The sequence below is a fragment of the Trachemys scripta genome, chromosome 3 (assembly GCF_013100865.1).
Source record: "Trachemys scripta elegans isolate TJP31775 chromosome 3, CAS_Tse_1.0, whole genome shotgun sequence".
In the NCBI taxonomy this organism is placed as follows: Eukaryota; Metazoa; Chordata; order Testudines; family Emydidae; genus Trachemys; species Trachemys scripta.
In genome coordinates this window covers 187,990,399-188,016,586 of record NC_048300.1, presented here as the reverse complement: position 1 = coordinate 188,016,586, position 26,188 = coordinate 187,990,399, and the positions used below count along the sequence as shown (strand labels likewise).

Below are 26,188 nucleotides of genomic sequence, written 5' to 3'. Positions count from 1 at the left end.
AATGCCAAGAACATCATTATCATCAATAATGATGTTTATCGGGCAATGTCTTCCTGAAGTGTGCATGCAGGACTCAGTTTTACTGGAACTGAGTTTAACGGGGCGCCAGCCATGATTAAGAGTGTTTGTTCCAATACTTTGTCACTACTGTAGACAGGACATACCATGGTTCTAAGACCGAATTAGGGATCATCATAGTACAGGTCAAAATCTTGGGGTTTGTCTACATTACAAATATAATCATAGAATATCAGGGTTGGAAGGGATCTCAGGAGGTCATCTAGTGCTGCTCAAAGCAGGACCAATCCCCAACTAAATCCCCAAATCCCTAAACTGCCCCCTCAAGGATTGAACTCAACCCTGGGTTTAGCAGGCCAATGCTCAAACCACTGAGCTATCCCTCCCCCCCAATCAAATCAGGGCAGGTGGTTACAATACTTGTTGTATCCTGATAGCCTTGAACTTTCCAAAGATTTTGTAAAGAGACTACATGAGCACTACAGGTGTTAACCACACTAACCAGTGTAGATCCGGAGCAGGATTAGTTTGAGATCTAGGCTGTAACTAACTGTTTCCCTAACATGTTTAGAGAACAGCACTGTCACACCCACACTGCCTTAGTTCTTAGTTCTCCCTTAGTTCATACTAAGTCCTTCAAGGTCTTGTACTCCCACCCCTACTAATTCACTGGAAGCTATATCTGTGTTCAGATAGATTACAAAAACAGATTCCCCAAATCCCAACTGATATTCATCCATAATCAAACACACCCATATCTGATCTAGTTTGATGCACGTTTTCCCTAAACACACATGCCTGAATCTAAATTTAGGTCGCTTTACACTCCACTTTGGTACAATGGGTGGTCAAATAAATTGTATTCCTGAAATCAGGGGAAAAATATGTTTTCACGTACCCTTCTGATTTAATTGCCTGCCTTTGCATTTCAGATACTCACTACACAGACTGACATCTGTGCAGTGTTTAATTCCTCCCCATCTCGAACCTAGCTGTAAAGCCCCATAAAAAAGTGCCCAGTTCTCTGTTTTGCTAAAAGGGGAAATTAAGAAAAGAATTCATGAACCAGGAGTCTGACACAGCAAAAGATTTAGGCTGCATTTGAAAAGAGCAGCTTAAAGGATCTAGACCAAAGGGTTTTGAGCTCTGATAACAGGAAGTAACAGAACTGAACCTTGGAACAGCTATAGGCTATTTGCAATACTGCTTCATATGGAACTTTCACATCCTCTTTTCCTTCACCATCCCCCAGATGGGGAAAGCTGCAGAGAGACTGAATGTCACATCGCGTGTCAAGGAAGGAAGATTCAGAAATGTGTTTAGATTGATACACTGAACTTCCCTGCACTAGCCACCCCCTTTAAAACAATTGCACCTGGAATAACAAGTAACATGGGCCTCAGCTGATATGAGTGGCAAATTTGCAGATGATACAAAATTACTAAAGACAGTTAAGACCCAGGCAGACTGGGAAGAGCTACAAAAGGTTCTCTCAAAACTGGGTGACTGGGCAACAAAATGGCAGATGAAATTCAATGTTGATAAATGCAAAGTAATGCACATTGGAAAATGTAATCCCAACTGTACATATAAAACAATGGGGTCTAAATTAGCTGTTCCCATTCAAGGACAGGATCTTGAGAGTTATTGTGGATAGTTCTCTGAAAACATCCACTCAATGTGCAGCAGCAGTCAAAAAAGCGAACAGAATGCTGGGAATCATTAAGAAAGGGATAGAAAGTAGGACAGAAAATATCATGTTGCCTCTATATAAATCCATGGTACACCCGCATCGTGAATACTGCATGCAGATGTGGTCACCTCATTTAAAAAAAAAAAAAAAAAAAAAAGATATAGTGGAATTGGAAAAGGTTCAGAAAAGGGCAACAAAAATGATTAGGGATATGGAACGGCTTCCTTCTACGGAGAGATTAATAAGACTGGGACTTTTCAGCTTGGAAAAGAGACGGCTAAGGGGAAATATGATTGAGGTCTATAAAATCATGACTAGGTGTAGAGAAAGTAGATAAGGAAGTGTTGTTTACTACTTCTCATAACACAAGAACTAGGGGTCACCAAATGAAATTAATAGGTAGTAGGTTTAACACAAATAAAAGGAAGTATTCACAAAACACACAATCAACCTGTGGAACTCCTTGCCAGAGGATGTTCTGAAGGCCAAGACCATAATGGGGTTCAAAAAAGAAGTAGATAAATTCATGGAGGATAGGTCCACCAATCGCTATTAGCCAGGATAGGCAGGAATGGTGTCCCTAGCCTCTGTTTGCCAGAAGTTGGGAATGAGAGAAAGGGGATGGATCACTTGATGATTACCTGTTCTTTTCATTCCCTCTGGGGCACCTGGCACTGGCCACTGTCAGAAGACAGGATACTGGGCTAGATGGACCTTTGGTCTGACCCAGTAGGGCCATTCTTATGTTCTTATGAGTAACACAAATATTGCTGTCATGAGGATGTTTACTGCCCTTAAGTCAGGGCTCTAAAATACTTCAACTGTATCCAGTAAAGTCACAAAAAAGGTAAATTAGGGATAAGAGTAATAAAAGTAGCAAAAAATCCTAGTGCATAAGAGTACCTATAGAGTTCTGGCACTGTTATTTTAGTAAACCGGACATGCTATGCAACACTGCTAGTTACAGTTATCTACATTCTGCAGCTGGTGTGAAGATATTTACGGTCATGTTGCAAGACAAACTATACTGGCCTATTATCTTTAAGCTGCTAAGCAGATCACTGCAATTGACCTTGTGCTTCAACAGAACCAAGTACAGCTTAAGGTAGGGACACAAATGTTGAGCTTCTACAACTATCCCAGGAATGGAGATTTGCAAGTTATTAGTAATCACAAAGCAAAGCCCTTTGGGCAAAATGCTACTGGGATTCTGGGAAGAGCTAATACTCTACAAAGTGTTTGGATGCAAATAGGCAATAGAACCCAACGTATGGAAAACAGCCATTAATTTTTCCCCAACAGGACAAGCCTGGAAAGGAGACATTTTGCAGAATGTGCTCTCTTTCTTGCAAACACTGTTCCAATTCGGTGCATGCTTTTCCAGCTCATCACGGAAGCCAGAGCTCATTAGGATCTGTACATGCTAACACACCTCAAAGTTCTTCCCAGAGCTGTTCTGCTCTTTGCTTATTTTCACAGCAGTCACTGATCCAGAAGACAAAGTGAGCCAGAGGGCTAATCTAGTTTTAACCTAAATTCACTCCGTGTGATGTAAGACTGGCATAACCTTACAGAGTAACAACCCAGCAAGCATTCAGCAGAGAAATTCTCTTGTTATATGCCATGCTGCTCTCTACAGATGAATGGATTTAAATTAATTCTATGCTTACGCATTAGTAGTAGGAGTAGTAAATATTTATATTATGGTAGTGCCCAAAGACTCCAATCAAGAGTGGGGGCCCCTGTTGTGCTGGACAAATCCCAGAAAGAATTCTTGCCTTGAAGGTAAAACAGATAAAGGGTAAGGGAGGCAGACAAGTAAGTGAATGAGGGCTGGGGAGGATGGTCCAGTGATCGGGGTGCTAGCCTGGCATTCTGGAAACCAGACTTCAATTTGCAGCTCTTGGGTAATCTTGGAGAAAAAGTCTCTTAATTCCTCAGTATCCCATTTACGAAATGGAGATAAGAACTTCCCCACCTCACCAGTGTGTTCTGAGGATAACTTCATTGAAGACTGTGACGTGCTCAGTTACTACAGTGATGGAGACCATGTAAGTCCCCGAGGTTTAGCATGCTTTATTACATGGGTTCGTAGTGGGGATTTTAAAGCTGTGGATACAAACAGGGAGTAGGAAAAGGAAAAAAGGGGAAGAGGAACAGTCACAGCTAGTCATCTGTCCAGCCACAGTCAGTGAGCTGGGTTTTGTAGGCACTGTGGCAAAGGAATCTTATGGATGCACTGGAAGAAGGATGGACAAATGAGAGCAACAGAGTTCAGCTTTCAGGTTAATTCTCAAGTCTCTAACATATGCTTCTGTACCTAGGACACAGCAGGATGCTAGGTGTACACCACTAATTTGAGAGCAGAGCAGAGCATGGCCAGAACAAGCTAAGGGATGGAATGAGAGCCTCTGCAGTAGGGCCACCCATAGCTAGATATTCTGTGGCAGTACAGCTGCTATTCATCTGAAGGGCGACTCCATAAGAAGCCAGTTTGATGGTCTCAGTGGTGGGTACTCATCCAGTGGGAACTGGATTAACTGGCAACCTTTTTGGAAACCTTGAAACCATGGCTTTGAGGACGAGCTAGTTACAGGTGCAAAGAAATGAATGGCTTCTCATACCTGAAAAGCTTGTATGAGAAGGTTACTGCTTCAGAAGTGTTCATTGCCAGGCACTGTACTATGTACACAGCGAACTTTCCTTCTTAAAATGAACTGAGAATTTTTAAGGAACAAGCCAGCTTCATCCCAGTGACAGTTACTGGGAAAGCTAAGGGAGGCAAGTCCTACCATCCAGCTACACCACCACCATCACCAGCAGCAGCAGCACAAGCGTCTCACATTATCACTGCACCTCAACCCTGCTTTGGAGAGGACACCTCTAGGGGAGAAAACAATCCAGACTCCACCCCAGTTTGTTGTGTCTACTTGCATCAAACCTTTAAGGGATGGGTTGCAATGGGGACATTCTCTAGCTTAGGTAAGGTTCATGTACATGTCCCAGAATCTAGTAGGACACTTTCCCCTCACCTGTCTTCTGTGCCTCTCCAGTCACCTCCCCAAAGCTCTCTTCTCCCCACATATCCCTTTCCTTACCTCCATCTTGACATAAATTCCAGAAACTCATTTAGAGAATACTTGGAGGTAAGCGTGTTCAGGCATAGTAGTAACTTGCAGAAATGCACCAGGCTCTAATCTCAAATCCGTACCCTTAGGGCCCTTTTAGCGTTCGTTTAACATGCTGGGTGTTGCCTCAGCATGTTAACTAGCCCTGTACATTCAGTGGGTGGATTGCTGTGTGGAACATTTACCAGTAGAGAGACAACATCTGTACAAAAAAGAAGTTGGCCCAATAAGACTACCTCACCCATCCTGTCTCTCTAATATCCTGGAACCAACACGGCTACAATTACACTGCAACCTCCAAAAAAGGAATTTCAGTCAGGGCCGGCTCTGGCTTTTTTGCCACCCCAGGCAAAAAAGCCTCTCGCTGCCCCCCAGTGGGGAGCGCGGCCAGGGCCCCACTCTCCCTGACCAGCCGGAGCGCCGGGGGGAGGGCGGCAAGCCCGGCCGTGGCCCCGCTCTCCCCGGGTGAGCGCCGCCCCCCTCCAGGTGCCTCCCCAAGCACATGCTTGGAGGGCTGGTGCCTGGAGCCGGCCCTGATTCCGGTGCCGTTAGCCTGATAAAATTAACACCTCTGCTGGAGCTCTTGTAACTGCCACTCAAAAGACAGACGATGACTTGCCACAGAGCAACAGGGAAAAAGGATTTGGTCTCACATCACACCACTGAGTGAACTGGAATGGTAAGTCAGATGCCGCATGGTACTAGTGATAGGGCCATATCCAGTCTCCAAGCTAAAGGATGCTGCTGTTGTACAGGAGAAACACACTGCGGGGGATGCCCAGAGCTGTGAGCCACTGTGTTACCTCTCTGCCTAGACAAGGGTGAGTTTTACTGACAATTAGATTGTGTGTCAGCCCCCTGCCGCACCAGCCTGTCTTCCTTGCCAGCAAACTCCTCAGGGCACTCCCGGCCCAAACATCGCCTGGCAAGTAACAATCCGTGAACTCTAGCTTCTGAGCTCCTCAGACATATTTCTCTGCTATGTACAGCCCCTACCATGGTACATTCACAGAAGATATTAAGTTTGCTGCTCTGTTAAAGAGTTAATACATCACAGTTTACTAATTTAACTGCGGTGAATACACCCTTCCCTTCAGAGACAGCCCTAAGATGGTTTACAGTAAAAGTAAAACAAGTTCATTAAAAAAAGAGCAGAGATTAAGTGATACCAAGCAAAAGAGATAAAAGGTAGAGATGAAAACACACATCTTTCAGAAAGGGGGACAACACAAAAAATGAGGAAGTTCGTTAAACAGAAATTAAAAGGTACAGTGCAAAAAGTGAAATCCCTGCAAGCTGCATGGAAACTTTTTAAAGACACCATAATAGAGGCTCAACCTAAATGTGTACCCCAAATTAAAAAACATAATAGAATCAAAAAAGGTGCCACCGTGGCTAGACAACAAAGTAAAGTAAAAAAAAAAAAAAAAAAAAAAAGCAGTGAGGCAAAAAGGCATCCTTTAAAAAGTGGAAGTTAAATCTTAGTGAGAAAAATAGAAAGGAGCATAAACTCTGGCAAATGAATTGTAAAAATATAACCAAGAAGTGCACAAAAGAATTTGAAGAACAGTTAGCCAAAGACTCAAAAAGTAATAGCTTTTTTTTTTTTTTTTTTTTTTAAAGTACATCAGAAACAGGAAGCCTGCTAAACAACCAGTGGGGCTACTGGACAATCAAGATGCTAAAGGAGCACTCAAGGACGATAAGGACATTGGGTAGAAGCTAAATGAATTCTTTGCATCTGTCTTCATGGCTGAGGATGTAAGGGAGATTTTCAAACTTGAGCCATTCTTTTTAGATGACAAATCTGAGGAACCGAGTATCAGAGGGGTAGCTGTGTTAGTTTGTATCCATAAGAACAATGAGGAGTCCGGTGGCACCTTAAAGACTAACACATTTATTTGGGCATAAGCTTTTGTGGGTAAAAAACCCACTTCTTCAGATGCATGGAGTGAAAATTACAGATGCAGGCATAAATATACTGACACAGGAAGAAAAGGGAGCTACCTTACAAGTGGAGAACCAGCCAAGGCCAATTCAATCAGGGTGGATGTGGTCCACTCCCAATAATTGATGAGAAGTTGCTTTTGTAGTGAGCCAGCCACTCCCAGTCCCTATTCAAGTCCAAATTAATGGTGTTAAATTTGCAAATGAGTTGTAGCTCTGCAGTTTCTCTGAGGTCTGTTTCTGAAGTTTTTTTTGTTGAAGAATGGCTACTTTTAAATCGCTTATTGAATGTCCAGGAAGATTGAAGTATTCTCCTACTGGCTTTTGTATGTTACCATTCCTGATGACTGATTTGTGTCCATTTATTCTTTTACATAGAGACTATCCCAGATTGAGGTGTCATTAGAGGTGGTTTTGGAACAAATTGATAAACTAAACCAGTCATTCTCCAAGCCGGTCCCCTGCTTGTTCAGGGAAAGCCCCTGGCAGGCCGGGCCCATTTGTTTACCTGCCGTTCCCCAGGTTCGGCCGATTGCAGCTGCCACTGGCCGCGGTTCGCCGCTCCAAGCCAATGGGGGCTGCGGGAAGGGCGGCCAGCACGTCCCTCGGCCCGCGCCACTTCCTGAAGCCCCCATTAGCCTGGAGTGGCAAACTGCGGCCAATGGGAGCCGCGATTGGTTGAACCTGCGGATGCGGCAGGTAAACAACCGGCCTGGCCCACCAGGGGCTTTCCCTGAACAAGTGGCGGACCGGCTTTGAGAACAACTGAACTAAACAGTAATAAGTCACGAGGACCAGATGATATTCACCCAAGAGTTCTGAAGGAACTCAAATGTGAAATTGCAGAACTACTAACTGTAGTCTGTAATCTATCATTTAAATCAGCTTCTGTACCAAATGACTGGAGGATAAATAATGAGACGCCAGTTTTTAAAAAGGGCTCCAGAGCTGATCCCAGCAATTACAGGTCAGTAAGCCTGACTTCAGTACCGGGCAAACTGGTTGAAACTATAGTAAGGAAAAAAGTTGGCAGACACATATATGAACACAATTTATTGGGGAAAGTCAACATGGTTTTTGTAGAGAGAAATCATGCCTCGCCATTTTACTAGAATTCTTTGAGGGGGGTCAACAAGCATGTGGACAAGAGGGATCCAGTGGATATAGTGTACTTAGATTTTGAGAGAGCCTTTGACAAGGTCCTTCACCAAAGAATCTTAAGCAAGACAAGCTGTTGTGGGATAACAGGGAAGGTCCCCTCATGGATTAGTCACTGGTTAAAAGATAGCAAACAAAGGGTAGGAATAAATGGTCAGTTTTCAGAATGGAGAGAGGTAAATAATGGTGTCCCCCAGGGATCTGTACTGGGACCAGTCCTATTCAACATATACAGTGAGGTGACAAAATTTGCAGATAATACAAAACTACTAAAGATAGTTAAGTCCCAAGCATACTGCGAAGAACTACAAAAGGATCTCTCAAAACTGGGTGACTGGACAACAAAATGGCAGATGAAATTCAATGCTGATAAATGCAAAGTACTGCACATTGGAAAACAATCCCAACTGTACATACAAAATGATGGGGTCTAAATTAGCTGTTACCACTCAAGAGAGAGATCTTGGAGTCATTGTGGATAGTTCTCTGAAAACATCCACTCAATGTGCAGTGGCAGTCAAAAAAGCGATCAGAATGTTGGGAATCATTAAGAAAGGGTTACATAATAAGACAGAAAATATCTTGTCTCTGTATAAATCCGTGGTATGCCCATATCTTGAATAACGCATGCAGATGTGGTTGCCCCATCTCAAAAAAAAAAAAAAAAAAAGATATATTGGAATTGTAAAAGGTATAGAATAGGGCAATAAAAATGATTAGGGGTATGGAGCGTCTGCCATATGAGGAGAGATTAATAAGATGGGGACTTTTCAGCTTGGAAAAGACAACTAAGGGGGGATATGATTGAGGTCTATAAAAGCATGACTGGTGTAGAGAAAGTAAATAAGGAACTGTTATTTACTTCTTCTCATAACACAAGAACTAGGGGTCACCCAATAAAATTAAAAAAAAAAAAAAAAAAAGGAAGTATTTCTTCACACAATGCACAGTCAACCTGTGGAACTCCTTGCCAGAGGATGTTCTGAAGACTAACAGGGTTCAAAAAAGAACTAGATAAGTTCACGGAGGATAGATCCATCAATGGCTATTAGCCAGGATGGGCAGGGATGGTGACCCTAGCCTCTGTCTGCCAGAAGCTGGGAATGGGCGACAGGGGATGAATCACTTGATGATTACCTGTTTTGTTCATTCCCTCTGGGGCACCTGGCATTGGCCACTGTTGAAAGACAGTATACAGGGCTAGAGGGACCGTTGGTCTTACCCAGTATGGTTGTTCTTATGTCTAAAAGTCTAAAATTTATTCTAGCACAATGGTTCTCAAACTTTTGTACGGGTGACCCCTTTCACATAGCAAGCTCTGACTGCGATCCCCCTTAAATATATAAAAAAGTGTTTTTAATTTGTAACACCATTATAAATGCTGGAGGCAAAGCAGGGTTTGGGGTGGAGGCTGACAGCTCGCGACCCCCATGTAATAACCTTGTGACCCCCTGAGGGGTCCCGACCCCCAGTTTGAGAACACCTAGCAAGATACAGCCTTTGTTCGAGAAAGTTTCTTTCATCTAGTCTCCTTTCCAGCCTTCTACCAGCCAGGATGCATCACGGAGATCAAATAGACTGTTTTCTTTGTCTCCTACAGTGAAGGATAAAGATGGAGTTTCTCTGTTCCTTATATGCCCCAAATGGATTTCTTTGTCTTACATGTCAGGAAGGCTTCCTGGGGACTCAGTCTCCTGTCCCTCTTTGGGGTGCAGGAGCCCTGTTAATTTTGTCTCTTGAGTTCAGGAACATGACAACACCCACTGGTTTAGCTTGATGGCTTTGTATACTGCTAGTATGTAAACTGAGGCAAACCCACATTCCTTTGTCTAGGGGAGACCTGTTTATCACCTCTACCTAGGCTATCTGGTCTTAAACATGTTCTAGTAACATCATACAGAGGAATTCATAACTTCATATATAAGGCTAACACATGCACTTTACAACGATTCTAATGTTACAGGCTTTCTTATGACGCCTCACAAGGCATATTTTGTGCAAAATATCATTGCAGTAGTATGTAGGCTGTGAATACAGGGGTGCCTAGAGTCACAATAGGGGGCTGTTGGAGGAAGCTGATTAGCAATCTGTTTAAGATGAACTGAAATAAAAGTGTCCACAGAGGGGGCTAAACCAGCTGAATTTTTTTTTTTTTTTTAAATGAACCATTAGAGCAGCACTGATTGAACTCCTGTAGGCAGGCCTAACGCAGCTTGCTGAAGAGATTAGTGACCTAATTTCACTACTTTCCAGGAAAGCAAACCAATGCCACTGCTAGAAAGTGATCGTTAGAGGCTTGAGGGTAGATTGCTAGCCTCCAGATGCCATATGATGTTTGGAAACAGAGAGCACAGCACTTTTTAAAAAGGAATCTCTTTCAGAGTTGCTGCTTGGTGATTTTAGCTTGAATCATGTTTTGATATATGGCAAGCTTGTCAAGTCTATTCCTTGGGATTCTCACAGAATTCTGTTCCCTGGCAGTTCAACCCCTTTCCAGCCCCTATGCCATTTCCATTCTTTCCAAGGTACAAGAGCTATGCAAAGAAACAGTGCTGTCAGCCCTGCTATCTTCCACCAACAGGGTGACTGGAGGCATTTCCACAGTCCTTATCAAGCTGCACTGCTTCCCAGGCAACAAGCAGGCTAGTTTCCTGAATACATCCTTACCCTACCACAGACAGGCAAATGCAGATGGCTAGGCAGGGAAGCAAGGCTTTGCTACTCACTTTTTAAGATGAAATGCATGCAAAGAAGTGTGCACCTTTATATTACCAATGCATTTGGCTTTAGGCTAAGTCCCCCTCACTGGGCATGTGTAATCCCATTGACTTCACTGAGGTTACATGTGGGAATGATAGGCTCCGACTTCATGGGTGCTTCGGGGCTGGAGGACCCCCAGGAAAAAAAATGGTGGGTACTGAGCACCCACCGGCACTCTCCCCCCTCCCTCCCAGTGCCTTCCACCATCAGCTGTTCTGCAGTATGCAGGAGGTGCTGGAAGGAGTGATGGCAGGCGTGCTCGGGGGAGAAATGGGGCAGTCCCTGGGCCAGAGCCAGGAGTCAAGCACTCCCCAGCACAGTAGAAAGTTGGCACCTCTGGTGGGAGTAGAGCAAGCAGGAACCCACCCACGACATCCTATAAAGGCAACATGTGGTCTAGTCAGTTTGCACGCTATTGGAGGCAGGGGCCATGTCTTCCTGTGTGTTTGTGGAGTGCGTAGAACAGAGCTCTGAGCCCAACTGGCGCATTTGGATGCCTCCAAAATGGAACTAATAATGGCCAGAACGTTAAGGCCTGAAGCTTAGATTTTTGAAGCCACTTGTGAGAATTTGATACCCAATTCCCATTTACAAGAAGTGGGCACCCAAATCTCTTGGGCAGCTGTGAATGTCTCAGCCTGGATCCTTTAAGTTATCAGGTGGTTTTAGATTTGGAAACTGAAGTAGAAACACCTTGATTTTTAAAGGTGCTTAGCATCTACAAGTTTCAGAGTAACAGCCGTGTTAGTCTGTATCCGCAAAAAGAAGAACAGGAGTACTTGTGGCACCTTAGAGACTAACAAATTTGTTAGAGCATAAGCTTTCGTGGACTACAGCCCACTTCTTCGGATGCATATAGAATGGAACATATAATGAGGAGATATATATACACATCTACATAGCATCTACAGTTTCTCCAAACCGGGAGCTGGAGGTAGCTCAGCACTGTAAACACTTTTAAAGCCTCACCATCTGTAAAAAGGTGATGATTCTTGTTTACTTTCAAAAACTTGTTTTGGAAGATTAAGCATGCAGTATTACACATGAAATTGCATGATATGCCGCATGAAATTGCATGATATGCCACATCTACCGTTAATTAAAGACATGTTTAATCCACCACATGGTCGTCTGCCCTCACATTGCTCTCTGTGGATAGGTTTACCAGATGAGGGATTTACGGTAGAGCAGTGGCTCTCGACCTTTCCAGACTGCTGTCCTCCTTTCAAGAGTCTGATTTGTCATGTGTACCCAAGTTTCACCTCACTTAAAAACGACTTGCTTACAACATCAGACATAAAAATGCAAAAGTGTTACAGACACACTATTACTGAAAAAATCACTGACTTTCTCATTTTTACCATATAATTATAAATTGATTGGAATATAAACATTGTACTTACATTTCAGTGTATGGCATATAGAGCCGTATAAACAAGTCATTGTATGAAATTTTAGTTTGTACTGACCCCGCTAGTGCTTTATACGTAGCCTGTTGTAAAACTAGGCAAGTATCTAGATGAGTTGATGTACCCTCTGAAAGACACCTGTGTACCCACAGGGATACATGTACCCCTGGTTGAGAACCACTGGTTTAAAAGGCCCCTTTATCTAGCCTGCCCCACACCCCATTTATATGCCTCCTGTGTGCTCCACTGAACCGCATTCTAGTCACACAGTCTCTTTTAAAAGGTAGCAGCAGAAAATGTTCCTGGCTTTTAAGTAAAAGCCGATTCCATCTTACAGTTAACGTCCCTGGGTGTTTCTGCTCCTGTGTTCTCCATGAGCTCTGCATTCCCAGGAACACTGAACAACTTATTTGGCAAAGCAGGTATGTGACAATGGCTACATCCTAACAAGTACAACAGACAGGATTTTTGTGTCTTTTCAAATAGTGTCTCTATCTACACATGGTAGCCAGTTGTAAAATTGGCAAACATCTAGGTGAGTTGATGTATCCTGGGAAGACCTCTGTGTATCCCCCAGGGGTACTCACACCCTTGGTTGAGAAACACTGCGGTAGAGGACTTGTGGCGAGTTTCACGGTCCGCAGAGAACGTGACAAATAATTATCTTGTCTCAGACCCCACTCAATGTCAACCCGGGTTTGATTTACTGCCAAGGCAATGGAGCCTTCTGAACCGGTTTTGTACTGGACATGGAATTTGTGCGGCAGACAGTGCACTATGTCAATGTGGGCAGCCACAAACCATGACACATATTGTTGAGGACTCAGACAATAACATGACAACTTCCTGGAGGTCTTCACACCTTGAACATCGCTGATAAGAACGCTGTGGCTTGGCCTGACTGGTTTACATATGCTAAATAAATAATCAGAGTTTGGAATCGCACTGAAAAGGGATGAGAGAAAGATCAGGGCAAATATTGTGAGCAACTCTTGGGATGCCAAATTACCCTTGTTAGGAGGTTACCACCGAGATCTGTGCTTGGAAGCCTCCACTCCACCCATCACTGCATCCACGTTACCCTGACATCCATACTCCTAAAATTCACATCACAAATCCCACCAGTTCCTATTTCCTACCAGCGAATAAGTATTGCCCAGGATTCTGCGAGATTTACTCCTGCACTATTTTTAGTAAATCCCCAAGTTCTAACGACTCCAGCCACCTGCCCAAAATGAGTCAGCAAAAAAAAGTTTCTACGTTATCCAATTGGATACCATCCCACCATGCAAAAGCCCAGAGTAAGACACTGAACTAGCACCATACTCCAGAGATGAACACAATCTGGTTACAAACTGTTCAGGAGCAGCAATTCTCACTTGTGTTTAAACAGCGCCCCTTCCCCGTAACGTTAGTTTCTGAGAACAAGCTCTTAGTCGGTCATGTTCTTACAGTAAAGAAGTCACTTTGGCAATTCTTTTTGAAAGATGGTATTAAGGCCTAGTCTACACTAGGAGGGTTTGCTATACCAGGAAAAGCACTTTTCGGTTGGTATAACTGTGTCTATGCTAGGGCTTTTACCAGTATACAAATATCAAGAGCGTCATATCCTTAACCAATATTACTGTACCAGAAAATGTTTCAAGTATAGACCTGGCCTAAGGCTACTGAAGAGTTCCCAATGATACAGACCTACTAAGTTTCCTTCGCTGGGAAAATCATGGATTAGTTTTTAAAAGATGACTTGCAATGTTTAAAATTGCATTTGTACTCCCTTTTAGGAGACACATACAGGTGCCCAAGTTAGTGTGGTTCTGTGCGTGTGTGGTCTTGAGAATTCTCTTTTAAAGCTTTGAAATATAAGGAACATCCAGTCTAGTCTTGCTGGAGGTCTCAGATAACGTATATTGTGAGCTTCCATGTTTTAAAAAGGGAAAGAGCCCATTTGGACCACTTAACAGAAGCCATCCTCTCCATAATGGGCATTAGCAGACACTAGAGTTCACCAAGGGCCCATCTGCTTTTTGCTAACTAAAAATTTCTCCCCCTTAATCGCTTGGCTCTCAGTGTCATCTCCATGATGTTCTAATTTTACTAATTTTCTGGTTGAAATCTTCCCTGATTGACAAGATCTGTATTTCTACTGTAAACACTTGGAAAAAAAAAAAAAAGTTCCTGTTTCCTTTCCACGTTATAAAGCAGCAGCAGAAGGCACAAGCCTATTTCCCCTTTAGAAAGGAACCTTGGAGGTTTTCTCTCGCCTAGGATTTAAAAAGCTGGGTTAGAACATTTTAGCTGACACATTCTAAACACCTTTAAATCCTAGTTGAGACAAAACTTTTAGGTGGCTTTTTAAAATATCCCTCCTATGAAAGATTTTGCAGTACTCCTAAGCAATAAGTGTCAATTTCTTGACTTCAAAGTGAGACAGCCCTATACAGTGCAAGCACATGCTCTCTGCATTGCAGTGGGTTTTGCAGAAATCCATTTCCTCACCAAGATCTCGTTTTTGGAATTAAGCACATGTGCCTTGCTGAACTGAGGCCACTGTTGCTCATTAAACCCAACAGAGAGGAGGGCCTCTCACACAGAAAAACCTTACACATATGGTTGTAACTATAGGCAGTGGGGATTACAACTGAACCAAACCTGTAGTGTAGGAGATTTGGTTTTACTTGTTCTCAGAGACACTAATTCCCTGCTTGTTTTTATAAGTCCTCTTAGAGGAAATGCGATGGTCAAACCGGATATGGACGTATCTTTTGTGTAAGCAAGCATCACGTAGTTATTCAGGGTATTTACCCCTCAATGTACTGTCTTGCCAGGCTATAAAAACCTAGTCCCTGAGAATTCTTTCAAACAGTGAAGATAAGAATTTAGGGCAGGAGAAAAATGATGTACAGTACCCAATGGTTTTAATTAAATTACTGACTGTGATGCCTCAACAAGTCCTCCAACAGTGACTAGCTCTGTTCTTGAGCAATCTTTTAATTTTTCTAATTGGATACTGATGATAAATCCAAACCAAATGCCATTTTATCTGATCTCCTAATTCAGGATTTATCATAGGTATTCAATATCAAAATGTAACCAGACAAAAAAACAGTTTACTACATACTCAAGGAGACTAGGAAAGTCAGTTTGATATGCTGCACACGCAACAGGAATTTCACGCATGCATACCACAGAGAAAAAAAATATATACACATCTAAGTATGTCAGGACTTGATTTTACATATAATTATGTCTTATGCTTTGCATTTAGGGTTTTAAATCTTGGATGCAAGAAGTCTTGGAGAACAGCATGCAGACCAGACAGTTATATACTTTGGGCTATTTAGATTAAATTAGAATAGAAGCTGTTGCACTGAACACTGCAAGACAAAGCTATTCATTATTTAAACATGGAACAAGAAGCTGCATTCCATGCACAAATGACTCTGGTAGGGTTACAACTAGGAAGCTCTATACACCCAAGTATCTCTCTTGAAAATTAACTTAAAGCCGAAGCACAAAGTCATTACTAGGAAGTGTAAAAGACCCAGTAACGCGATACATGGTTGCAAGATCAAGCACTCAAACATCAGGGAGCACCCAATTTTGAGGCTGCTCCAGCAACCCTAACTCTTAATGCATACCATAAAGGTATGCATGCTGTTTGCAGTTTACCTTTAATGTGAGACGTGAGAGCTGGCACCTCCATATGCAAAATCCTGGAATAGTTTTAAGAGCTATTTAACCATGAGGCAATTTGAATGACATACAAAACAGTAATAGCAGGCAGCACCACAGGAAAGAGAAATGCTGACTGTGAAAGTCTAAGGAGACCTTGCCCTCACTCCCAAGCACCGCCCTAACGAGGGTTCAGGTAGGAGTTCATAAAGACAAGTACCGTTCCTCATGAGCAAAGCTGCACGAGAACTCTGCTCCCGCAAAGCTCAACCGCGCAGGGCAGAAGCCTGAACGTAAGCCCCTGTGCAGTTTAGGGGCCCCACAGAAAGGCTGCACTGATGGAAGCTGCCCTAGGGGGATATTAACCTTCAGTTACCCTGGAGCCTAAACAAGTTCACACTGGAGTAATCAGCAAGAGGTCCATGGCAGCTGATCAGAACCCTGGGGCTGCACTGTATACCGGTTCTAGAACCCTGGGGCTGCACTGTATACCGGTTCTAGAACCCTGGGGCTGCACTGTATACCGGTTCTAGAGCCCACAAGATGCTTTGAAATAACCTGTAGGCTTGGTGTCATTCATTTCTTTGGCACTTGTCTTCGTGTACAGTGCTATAGTGAAGATGCTACTTCGTTGATAAGAGAACTTCTCCCATCAGTATAGTTAATCCACCTCCCTGAGAAGCGGTAGCTATGTCGGCAGGAGAAACTCTCCAGTCTACACAGGGGGTTAGGTCAGTAGAACTGCATTGCACAGGGGTGTGTATTTTTCACATCCCCGAGTGACGTACTTATACTGACATAGGTCTGTCGTGTAGACCTGGCCTTGGAAGGATAGACTAGTGCATATTTCTGTGATGAAGAGTGTAATGAAAAAAATAAAACAAGCTTCCCCTGCAATCAACATACACTTTACCTGGGTTGTGTCTTCCATCAGGCCTCTGATCTTCTCCACGACATCATTACGTCTGTGCTGCCGCAGTGCGCTGATGAGCTGAGCGAGACTGGCTTCAGGGCCTCGGATGGTCCAGTGCTGTAAGGCAGCATAGGCCCTTTCATGGTCTGCAGTGTACCCATTGGAGAAAGCCGCCATCTCACGGTCACTTGCATTGCTCAGAAATTGGTAGATCTCTTTCCACTGGCCTCCAACCTGGGCTGCTACGAGCTTCAGAATGTCAATGCCTGTCAAACAGAAGAGGTGGAGATGAAACAGCAGTTTCCAGCCTTGCAGCCTCTTATCAGTTAAATATCAAACTATTTATGTTTTGTACTAGCAGAAGGGTGGGTCTCTTCCATCTAAGAGATGCATTTAACACCTCTTTAGGTCTTTCATTAGCAATAACGGATGCTTATAATACTGGGCGGCATGCTACTTCCCAGTGTTTTGCTTTAAAAACTCACCTTTGACACTTGTTATGTAAGTAAAGGGTGTAAAATACATAAATACTCTCTAATGCAGAGACATCTTCTAATATTAACTGCCCTGTTTGAGCAGTGGCTGATATTAACAAGCTTCCTCATTGGTGGTGGCATTACATTATGATACCTGGCCAACTAGCCCTTCACTAGCTGGTTTGATTTGGGGCAGGGGATGTTACACATTTCCGAGTGGATTCTGGTGAGAGGGGCACTTGTTATCCAGCCCGCTGCACTGCAATCTTATCTAATTCATCCAGTAGTGATGAAATCCAGTTATGCGTTGCATCAGCACTGCTACTCAACTAAAACTGTCTATGGGTTGCTCTGGTGTGAAGAGATCCCTAGTAAAGAAGAGTGATTGAAGTTTTCTACAGCCCTGCACAAAAGCACTGCAGCTGTGACCCAACTACTGACCTGGGTGTGTTAGGGAAAAAGATGTGTCACCTGAACTTTTCTTCACAAGTAACAGTCGCTTTCCCAAATATTAAAGCCCCATAATAGTGCTAGCTACAACCACGTGTAAACTTCTGTTCCACTGTGGAAATACTTGAAAGACCTGTGAAATACTTGAGGTTTAAGAGGCAAAAAGCACAACTCGGTTGCTACATGAAATACTTTACACAAAGTGATCCAAGTTTTCTATTCAAGAGTCTCTCTCCCCTCCCCTCTTCCACCCACCAGGTCTCTCAAACCACTGAGCACAAGAGACTGTTACAAAACTATCAACACAATATCCTCTCACTGTGAAACTTCAGAAGGGATATAATTAAAAGCCAAGTTCATCCATGTAGGGAGAAGGAATCAGCAAGTACAAACCTTCAGATACAAACTACAAGACGTTGTTTTGGAGCAAGGAAAGGTTGTTTTTTTTTTAGGCAAGTAAGCTCAGCAAAATCCACCTTAAGCAGCCACACAAGGGATCCACACAACTGGTTTTCATACAAACAGTTCTCAAGTTTTCACAGGGTGGGTCACATCTGAGGTTTCCTCATGAGCTGCTGCCCTTCATTTCATGATCACACAGACCACTTCCCCACCCATTTGCAGTCACATAACATCTTTGTGGCAACTAAAGCAATAGCTTACAGAGAAAAACTGAGAAGGTCTGGGATCTTTCCCAGTGGGATCAGATTTAACAGCCTTGGTAACGCAATTTTTAGACTAAGCAAAAACCCTAGTTAATGCATTTCTACACTCAGGACTGAAAATTCAAGCCAGAAATTATGTAGTCAAATTATGTTAGCAACACTCGACATAAACCCATACATTTCTTAACCAGTATAAAAGTTAAATGGGCTTAAGAGACCATTCTACATAAACTGGTGAAAATCCACTTTTAAACTATACCCTAGCCTAACAGAGCACTTTTCAATATTCCAAGAAACAGGCACCATGTGTATTAAGCCAGTCTAAACCGGCATGTGACCCACTTTCCATTAATCACAGATAGTGCCAACTCACATTTTAAATACAACACACGTATTCATATTCTCTCCTACCATAGTCAAATAAGGGAAAGATCCAGTATTATAATTTATGGGCACCAAATTTAGTTGACCATAAATTGGATTAAAATCTGGAGGTTGTCCCCCCCATACTGGACCTAGAATTCTCTTTGAAAAGTCTACTATGTAACGTTTATATACAATTTAGAAACTGGCCCCTCCCCTGGAACGGTCACTATTTTAGTGGTAAAATCCTGGTGCTGCAATCCCTCACTCACACCAACACACTCAGATGCTGAAGAGACAATGCTAGCACTTGTTCAGTGGTGAAATACTTGCACAAGTCTTTACACCATCTTTGCCAGCCCTACATTAACAAAACCCACATGGACACAACCCATAGGAGTCGCAGGCAACCCCTGCAATGGCACACAGTGTAGCATACATACAAACGCCGCCATGTTCCTGATGAAACATTAGCGACACTGGCATGATTTTCATAAGCCAATACTAGGGCAGGGTAGAGCAGCTGCGCTTGTAGGATCTACAAAAACCCACACTGGCTAGAAGCAGCCACCTTTACAACAGCAGTGTTTAAATAAGGCCATTTAAGCAAGTGCAAGCAGTCACCAACTATTTAATGACTTAAAATATAGAGGCACAAAGGAAAGGTTAAAGGCATAGTCCCCGAGTTTCTAATCTGCCGGGATGTGCTCCCCCCAGGTCCCGGCCCCACTCCACCCCTTCCCCCAAGGCTCCACCCTCACCCTGCTTCTTCCAATCCCCGCCCCTTCCCATCTCTGCCTCTTCCCCACCCAGTTCCGCCCCCTCCTCCGAGCACGCTGCACCCTCACTCCTTCCCAGTCCCCCCCCAGCACCTCCTGACGCCGCCAAACAGCTGATCAACGGCAGGCACTGGGAAGGAGGCGGAGGCACTGATGGGGGTGGGGGGGCTGCCGGCAGGCAGGGTGGCACTGGGGGGAGGTTCTAGTAGGGGGGCTACCAGTGGGTGCTCAGCACCCAGCATTTCCCCCCCCCACCCCCATGGGTACTCCAGCCCCAGCGCACCCACGGAGTCGGCACCTATGGTTAAAGACCATATTTAGAAGTATGAAGTGTTGTTGTAGCCGTGTTGGTCCGAGGATATGAGAGAGACAAGATGGGTGAGGTATTATCTTTTATAGGCCCAACTTCTGTTGGTGAGACAAAAGCTTTCGAACTTGTACAGATCTGAACAGCTTTGTGGAAGCTTGAAATCTTGTCTCTCTCACCAACAGAAGTTGGGCCTATAAAAGATAATACCTCACCCACCCTTTCTCTCTAATATTTAGAATGTGTCACAGCAACATGTTCTAAAAGCTATGCGTCAGTGAGCTGCTTCTTAAGCTTATTAGGGCTGTCAAACGATTAAATATATAATCGTGATTAATCGTAAGATTTAAAAAATAGTCATGATTAATCACAGTTTTAATCACATTATTAAATAAGAGAATACTAATTTAAATTTATTATAGATGGTTTTCTACATTTTCCAATATATTGGTTTCAGTTACAACACAGAATACGAAGTGCACAGTGCTCACTTTGTATTTTTTTTATTACAAATATATGCACTGTAAAAAAACAAAAAATAGTATTTTTCAATTCACTTCATACAAGTACTGTAGTGCGATCTCTATCGTGAAAGTGCAACTTACAAATGTAGAACTATTATCTTTTACATCACTGCACTCAAAAACAAAACAATGTAAAAAACTTTAGAGCTCACAAGTCAAAGCACGAAGGGGCATACGAATGTTTAACATACCTGGCACGTAAATACCTTGCAACACCGGCTACAACACTGCCATGTGAATGCCTGTTCTCACTTTCAGGTGAAATTACAAGTAAGAAGCGGGCAGCATTATCTCCCATAAATGTAAACAAACTTGTTTGTCTTAGCAATTGGCTGAACAATAAGTAGGACTGAGTGGACTTGTATGAGGTGAATTGAAAAATAATTTGCTTTGCATTAATCACATGCATTAACTGCAATTTCCTGTTAGCCCTACTTATAATAAGACCAACAATCCGCAAGATAGAAGGACTATTTCCATTTCTCTTGCTTCTACATAAGTGATGCTAGGAAGATTTGCTTTACCACCACCTTGGAGAAAGTTGCACAATTTGTTGCTCAAAATAATCCAGAGACATGAAATGTCACGTTCGCAATCATTAGAGAAGAGATCTGACAAACACTGTTGTATTTTATAACTGTGTCCCATTATCCAAGTCACTATTTGTTTTTTAAAATGGTGGTGCTATGCAATTTCAGTTGCCAAACAATACATGACACTTACAGGAACTGAGAAGCCAGAACAATCAAGTTAACAACTCCAAAATAACTAACTTTTCCAGTTAAGCGGAAGAGCTTCCTAATTTGGGATTAATAAATATATGATCAGTAACATATTTACAACATGGAAACAAAACCTTTAACCACTAGTTGGCTTTATCTTTCCAGTCCTGCCCAGGTAACACATCCTCATGGAATAACCTTACACACAGCAAACTCTAGGGGCATCCAACCCATCTATAGATGGAGATAAGTCTTCTTTAGTGCTTTGGGTTAAAAACAAAAACCAAACAAAAAACCAGCGAGATATCAGGTTCAGAGGGAAAAAATACAGTCTGTTTTGGAGGTTTAAGCAGAGGAAAGGCTCTTAGAGATCATTGAAAGCAACAATCAGTGCCAAGTATTGTAAATTCTTGTACTTTAGCCATGCCACTCAAGATCGCAAAGCTCCAGAATATGGCTAAAGTCACTCATGTTTTAATCCTACTTTAATCTACTGTTCTCATAAATAGGGCTAAGATTTTGTCATCGTTATTTTTAGTAAAAGTCACGGACCGCTCATGGGCAATAAACAAAAATTCATGGAAGCCGTGACCCGTCTGTGACTTTTGCTGCTGCAGCTCCATGACTTCCCCTGCCACCGTGGTGGCTGGGAGCTGTGGGGTTCCCCCTCTGCCCACGGCGGCTGGGAGCTGCAGGGTGACCATATTTCCCAAAGAGAAAATGGGACACCCCCAGCCGCTTGCCAAAGGTGTCCCCCTCCCCCTGAGCAAGGCTGTCGCCTGTCACTGGAACCTTGAGGGGGGTCCCCTCAAGAGTCTCTCACCTATCCGGGAATCTTGAAGGGGGCTCTGTCTCCTGTCGCTGAAACCCTGCCACGGTCCCGCTGGCTGCCAGCTCCAGAGTCCTGCAACCCTTGGGACTGAAGCAGAGAATGTTACGGAGGTCTCTGGAAGTCACGGATTCCGTAACTTCTATGACCACCGTGACATAAACGTAGCCTTAGTCAGAAATAAGGAAAAGCCCACACAACATTAGGATAAAATCTTCTCAAAACTTTTGGGGCACAAAATTTTCAACCCCGCTAAAAACAAATGCAAGAGCCATTGTTATAAAGAGACACCATTAGCCTCAGAGGTGTTCCACTGCTACAAACAGGAAAGGATCAGCTAGTGGTTATAGCACTAGCCTAGGACTCAGGAGAGGTAGGTTCAAGTTCCTGCTCGAATATGGACTTCCTGGATGACCCTGGACAAGTCACTTGGGAACTGAAGCCCAGTTCCTATCTGCAAAACGGGGATAATAGCATTTCCCTAAGCCACACAAGATGAGGAGAGAGGAAACTAACTAGAAGATAAGGTGCTCAGATACTATGGTAATGAGAGCCATATAAAAATTTAAGATGACCTCAGATTGTTCTAGCTGTACCAGCTGTAGACAAGTACTCAGAGTTCCACAGAATGAGGAATAAGTCCCCCAACTGCAACCAATATTAAACTTTGTGGAAGCTTTGCTAACAGCCTGCTGCTGTAAAAGGGAGTCATCCATACAAGTAATGAAACATAATTGACATTTTATTGTCCTGGAGTATTAGCTATAGGGATTCACATGTTAAGGCAGTACTCTATTCTGGGCTACCTGTGCCTAACCAGATATAGCAACTTCAAACCTCATTTTCCTCACACAATGAGGTGTGGGGCAGATCTCAGCTGGTACCAGTTTACACAAAGCTATGCTATTTAGCTATTGTGTTCTTGAACAAGACTTTGCTACATAGAACATTTTGTACATTCATACTGATGTTGACAAGTTTAGTAAGCTTATTCACACAGTTTGCTAGTGCTATATTAGTAGTTCTATAAGCTATGCATGCTTGTATCCTCTGGAGAGGTCATTAACCTCTCAGATTAGGCTACAACACCCTGTGCAGGGTTTAATGGTGTATAAACCCTTTAGGAACAATTGGTCCACTGAAGAGTGAGTTGTGAAATTTCAGCCTTATGCTATACCCAAAGGCTTAGACACTGTGATTAAAAGTAAGTTTTGAAATCTTAGATCGCCCACATGCACTATATTGTGTGAACAAACACGGAAAAGACAGACAGAAAGTACTAATTTGGCTTCAGTCAGCCAGAAGACCATTACGCCCACTGTTCTGAAAACTAAGATTAAAACTATTACATAACAAGTTACTGGTGCATGCTGCCAAGTTGAGATAAATATTATTTGAGCCATTTAGTGCAACTTAATTCACTTTTTTTTTTTAAAGTTGTTAATGCTCATAAGCCTAAATCGTACCATCTTATTTCCAGAAAACGTACAAAATTAGCACTAAGCATAGAGGATTACAGCTTTTTCAGGTTGGAAGTTAACAGCACACTTTGTTGATTGTTCATGCTCATGGCCAGCTACACCACTGTGGCGTTTAATGTAGAACAGTGGTTCTCTACCTATTTATCATTGTGGGCTGCATATGTGGTCCATAATGTGTTACTAGATTGCAGTTTGAGAACCACAGCGCCCTCCCCCAAGACCTCTATGCCCAGAACCCCTTGCCCAGAGACCACTTCACAGAGTGGGGGCAGGAAGTAGAGCCCGGGGTGCAGGGCTGGGCAGCCCCGACCCAGAACCCTGCCAGGCAGCCCGAAACCTGGACCCCGGCAGTAGAACTATGCAGTTCAGGGGTGTGGATACAGACTAACCCCTGAGTGACACAGGCTATGTCTACACTGCACATCTTTTAGTGACACAGCCATGCCGCTAAAAGGTGCGCAGTGTAGCCGCTCTTTGTTGGCAGGAGAGAGCTCTCTCACTGATCAAATAAATCTACCCCCAACGAGAGGCGGAAGCTTTGTCGGCAGTAGAGCGTCTCTCACCAACAAAGCGCTGTCCACACTGGCGCTTTTCGTCGGTAACACTTTTGTCAGTCAAGGGTGTGGTTTTTTTCACACCCCTGAACGACAAGAGTTTTACCAATGAAAGTGCAGTAGAGACAAAGCTAGAGTTATACAGACATAAGTCTGTAGTGTAGACCAGGGCTCAGGCACTTTCATTTTGGAAAGAGCTGGAGTAATACGAGATCATTTGTCTATTGTCTTTACGTACGTGCACCCATTGACGTCCACTGTAGGAAGTATGAAATGTTTACTTCTACATAGCTAAGCATTGCATTCAGTATTATGAGAACGCCTTACATGAGTCAGCAGACAGTCTACGCACAGCAGGGCTTTGTTTTTCCATTCCTGTGGAGACACGATTTTGGTGTTTTTAATGTTCTTTTCACACTGTTCAGGGCTGAACTGTTCCTGTGACCTTAGTCTCGCCATGGGCACTTCTTTCAACAGACAGGCCTACATCTGCCTTTCCCTCAGAATGAAGTCCATTATTCAGTCCACTTTTGACTGGACTGCCAGGTTACAGCATCTGGTTTTCCCCAATAGGCACTCTATTCCTTCACCTACACCTTTCCTCTCCACCCCCACCAAATATCCCAGGGACTCGCATGGAACACAGTTGCAAGCCTGAGCACTTATTTAAAACACGGTGTTTAACTTTGACAGCACATCGAGAACTTACATTCACACCAAGCCATAATGTGTCAAATCCAAGCCACTTCCCAGGGCATCACAGACAGCATGTGTGTTTTAACAGGGGAACTGAAAATCCCAAACATTTTTACACTCCAAGAACAAAAAAATAAACAAAACTGTTGAGGTGGAATTTTCACATTTGAACTAGTTTGGCTTTTGAGCTCAGGTCTCTCCACTCGGCCCCCCTCCCCCCCCCCCCCCCCCCCCCCGCCAAAAAAGTTTCAGTTCTCAAAGGACAAACCGGGGGGAAGTTACAGGTGAACAAAATCCTTAGTCAAAACACTAGTATGGGAGTACAGGTGAAAGGGATTTGGAGCCAGACGGTGCAGATGGCTGTGTGCCAACAGCAGATTTTACTTTGGAAGAAAGTTTTGCTATTAAACCCTCATATAGATTAATGATGTGCTGCCTGAGAGCAATATTAATTCACAAAGCCACTGAAGGAATTTCTCTTTTCAACCAAAAAAGCCTTGTAAGATGGTAAAGGGACTCATTTAAGATACTGAACAATTCCCATGTGCAAGATGGGAAGTAATAACTCCCCTTATGACCAGTCAAGGAAAGTGTACAGTCAATCATTGTGTGGTTAGCATTCATTGTACCCCAGGACACATAAGAGTGCAAGAATCAGTGGGGCTGTTACTGCATTTCATTATATAGCAGCCACTGTTCACCATCCCTGACCCTCCCTCACCACATTATCCACCACTGTCAGTGAATACTTAAGAATTATGCTTCCGCTACACTTTTCTCTGAAAAAACCCTGTGAAGTGCACATCATTTAGTGTATAGGACTGACTTATCTAGTTGTCCAGCTGGTTTTCTTTGGTGCAGAAGGAAGTGCATATCCACCCAGACAGTACAAGCACCTTATGGCATTTTTACAGCTTGCACAGAATTAATCTTCACTGTAATTCTGGGCTATGGACTGGTAACTCAGGAGCTCAAACATGCCAACAGCAAATGCAGTATGAACCTATACAGAGAACACAGAGGGACACTGCCAGGCCTGGGCTTTAAACTCCCCCATCACACCAACAAGTCACCCCAAGACCACCACTCTGGATGAAGGGAAAAAAGCTTGGGGGGAAATTTTGGCCTAACTTAGCAGTAGCTATCAAATGGACAATCCCACCTCTACAAGAGAAATTAAACTCCTCTCTCCACTTGCCTGTCACCTCCTGCCCTGTTTCAATTTGTGTGGGAGGCAAGATTCCTCTCAGATCTACCAGACTCCAGGTATAACATCTCCCTCTCTAGCCCACAGCTATTAGCTTACCATGATGTGGCAAATCAAAGTAAGGCACACCCTCTCTAGAGGAGCTAGCTGAGTGTCCTGCTATCGGCTGGCATGGCTAACGCTTTAGAGAGGATGCCTCCAATGGGTGGGGCTGGGTTTTTTAAAATAAAGATGTGAGCTCACACTAAGCATACAAAAAGAACAGGAGTATTTGTGGCACCTTAGAGACTAACAAATTTATTAGAGCATAAGCTTTCGTGGACTACAGCCCACTTCTTCGGATGCATATGCAGAAGTGGGCTGTAGTCCACGAAAGCTTATGCTCTAATAAATTTGTTAGTCTCTAAGGTGCCACAAGTACTCCTGTTCTTCTTTTT

At 43.4% G+C, this 26,188-nt stretch overlaps 1 protein-coding gene across 1 annotated transcript in view; it reads right to left on the bottom strand.

Moving 5' to 3' along the window:
• The window catches only part of TNFRSF21 (TNF receptor superfamily member 21), a 67,037-nt gene that overhangs the window by 10,743 nt on the left and 30,106 nt on the right, over positions 1-26,188 (bottom strand). The window contains exon 4 of the mRNA XM_034766626.1: positions 16,699-16,964. Within this exon, the coding sequence (XP_034622517.1) occupies positions 16,699-16,964 (266 nt within the window). The remainder of the gene's footprint in view (positions 1-16,698; positions 16,965-26,188) is intronic.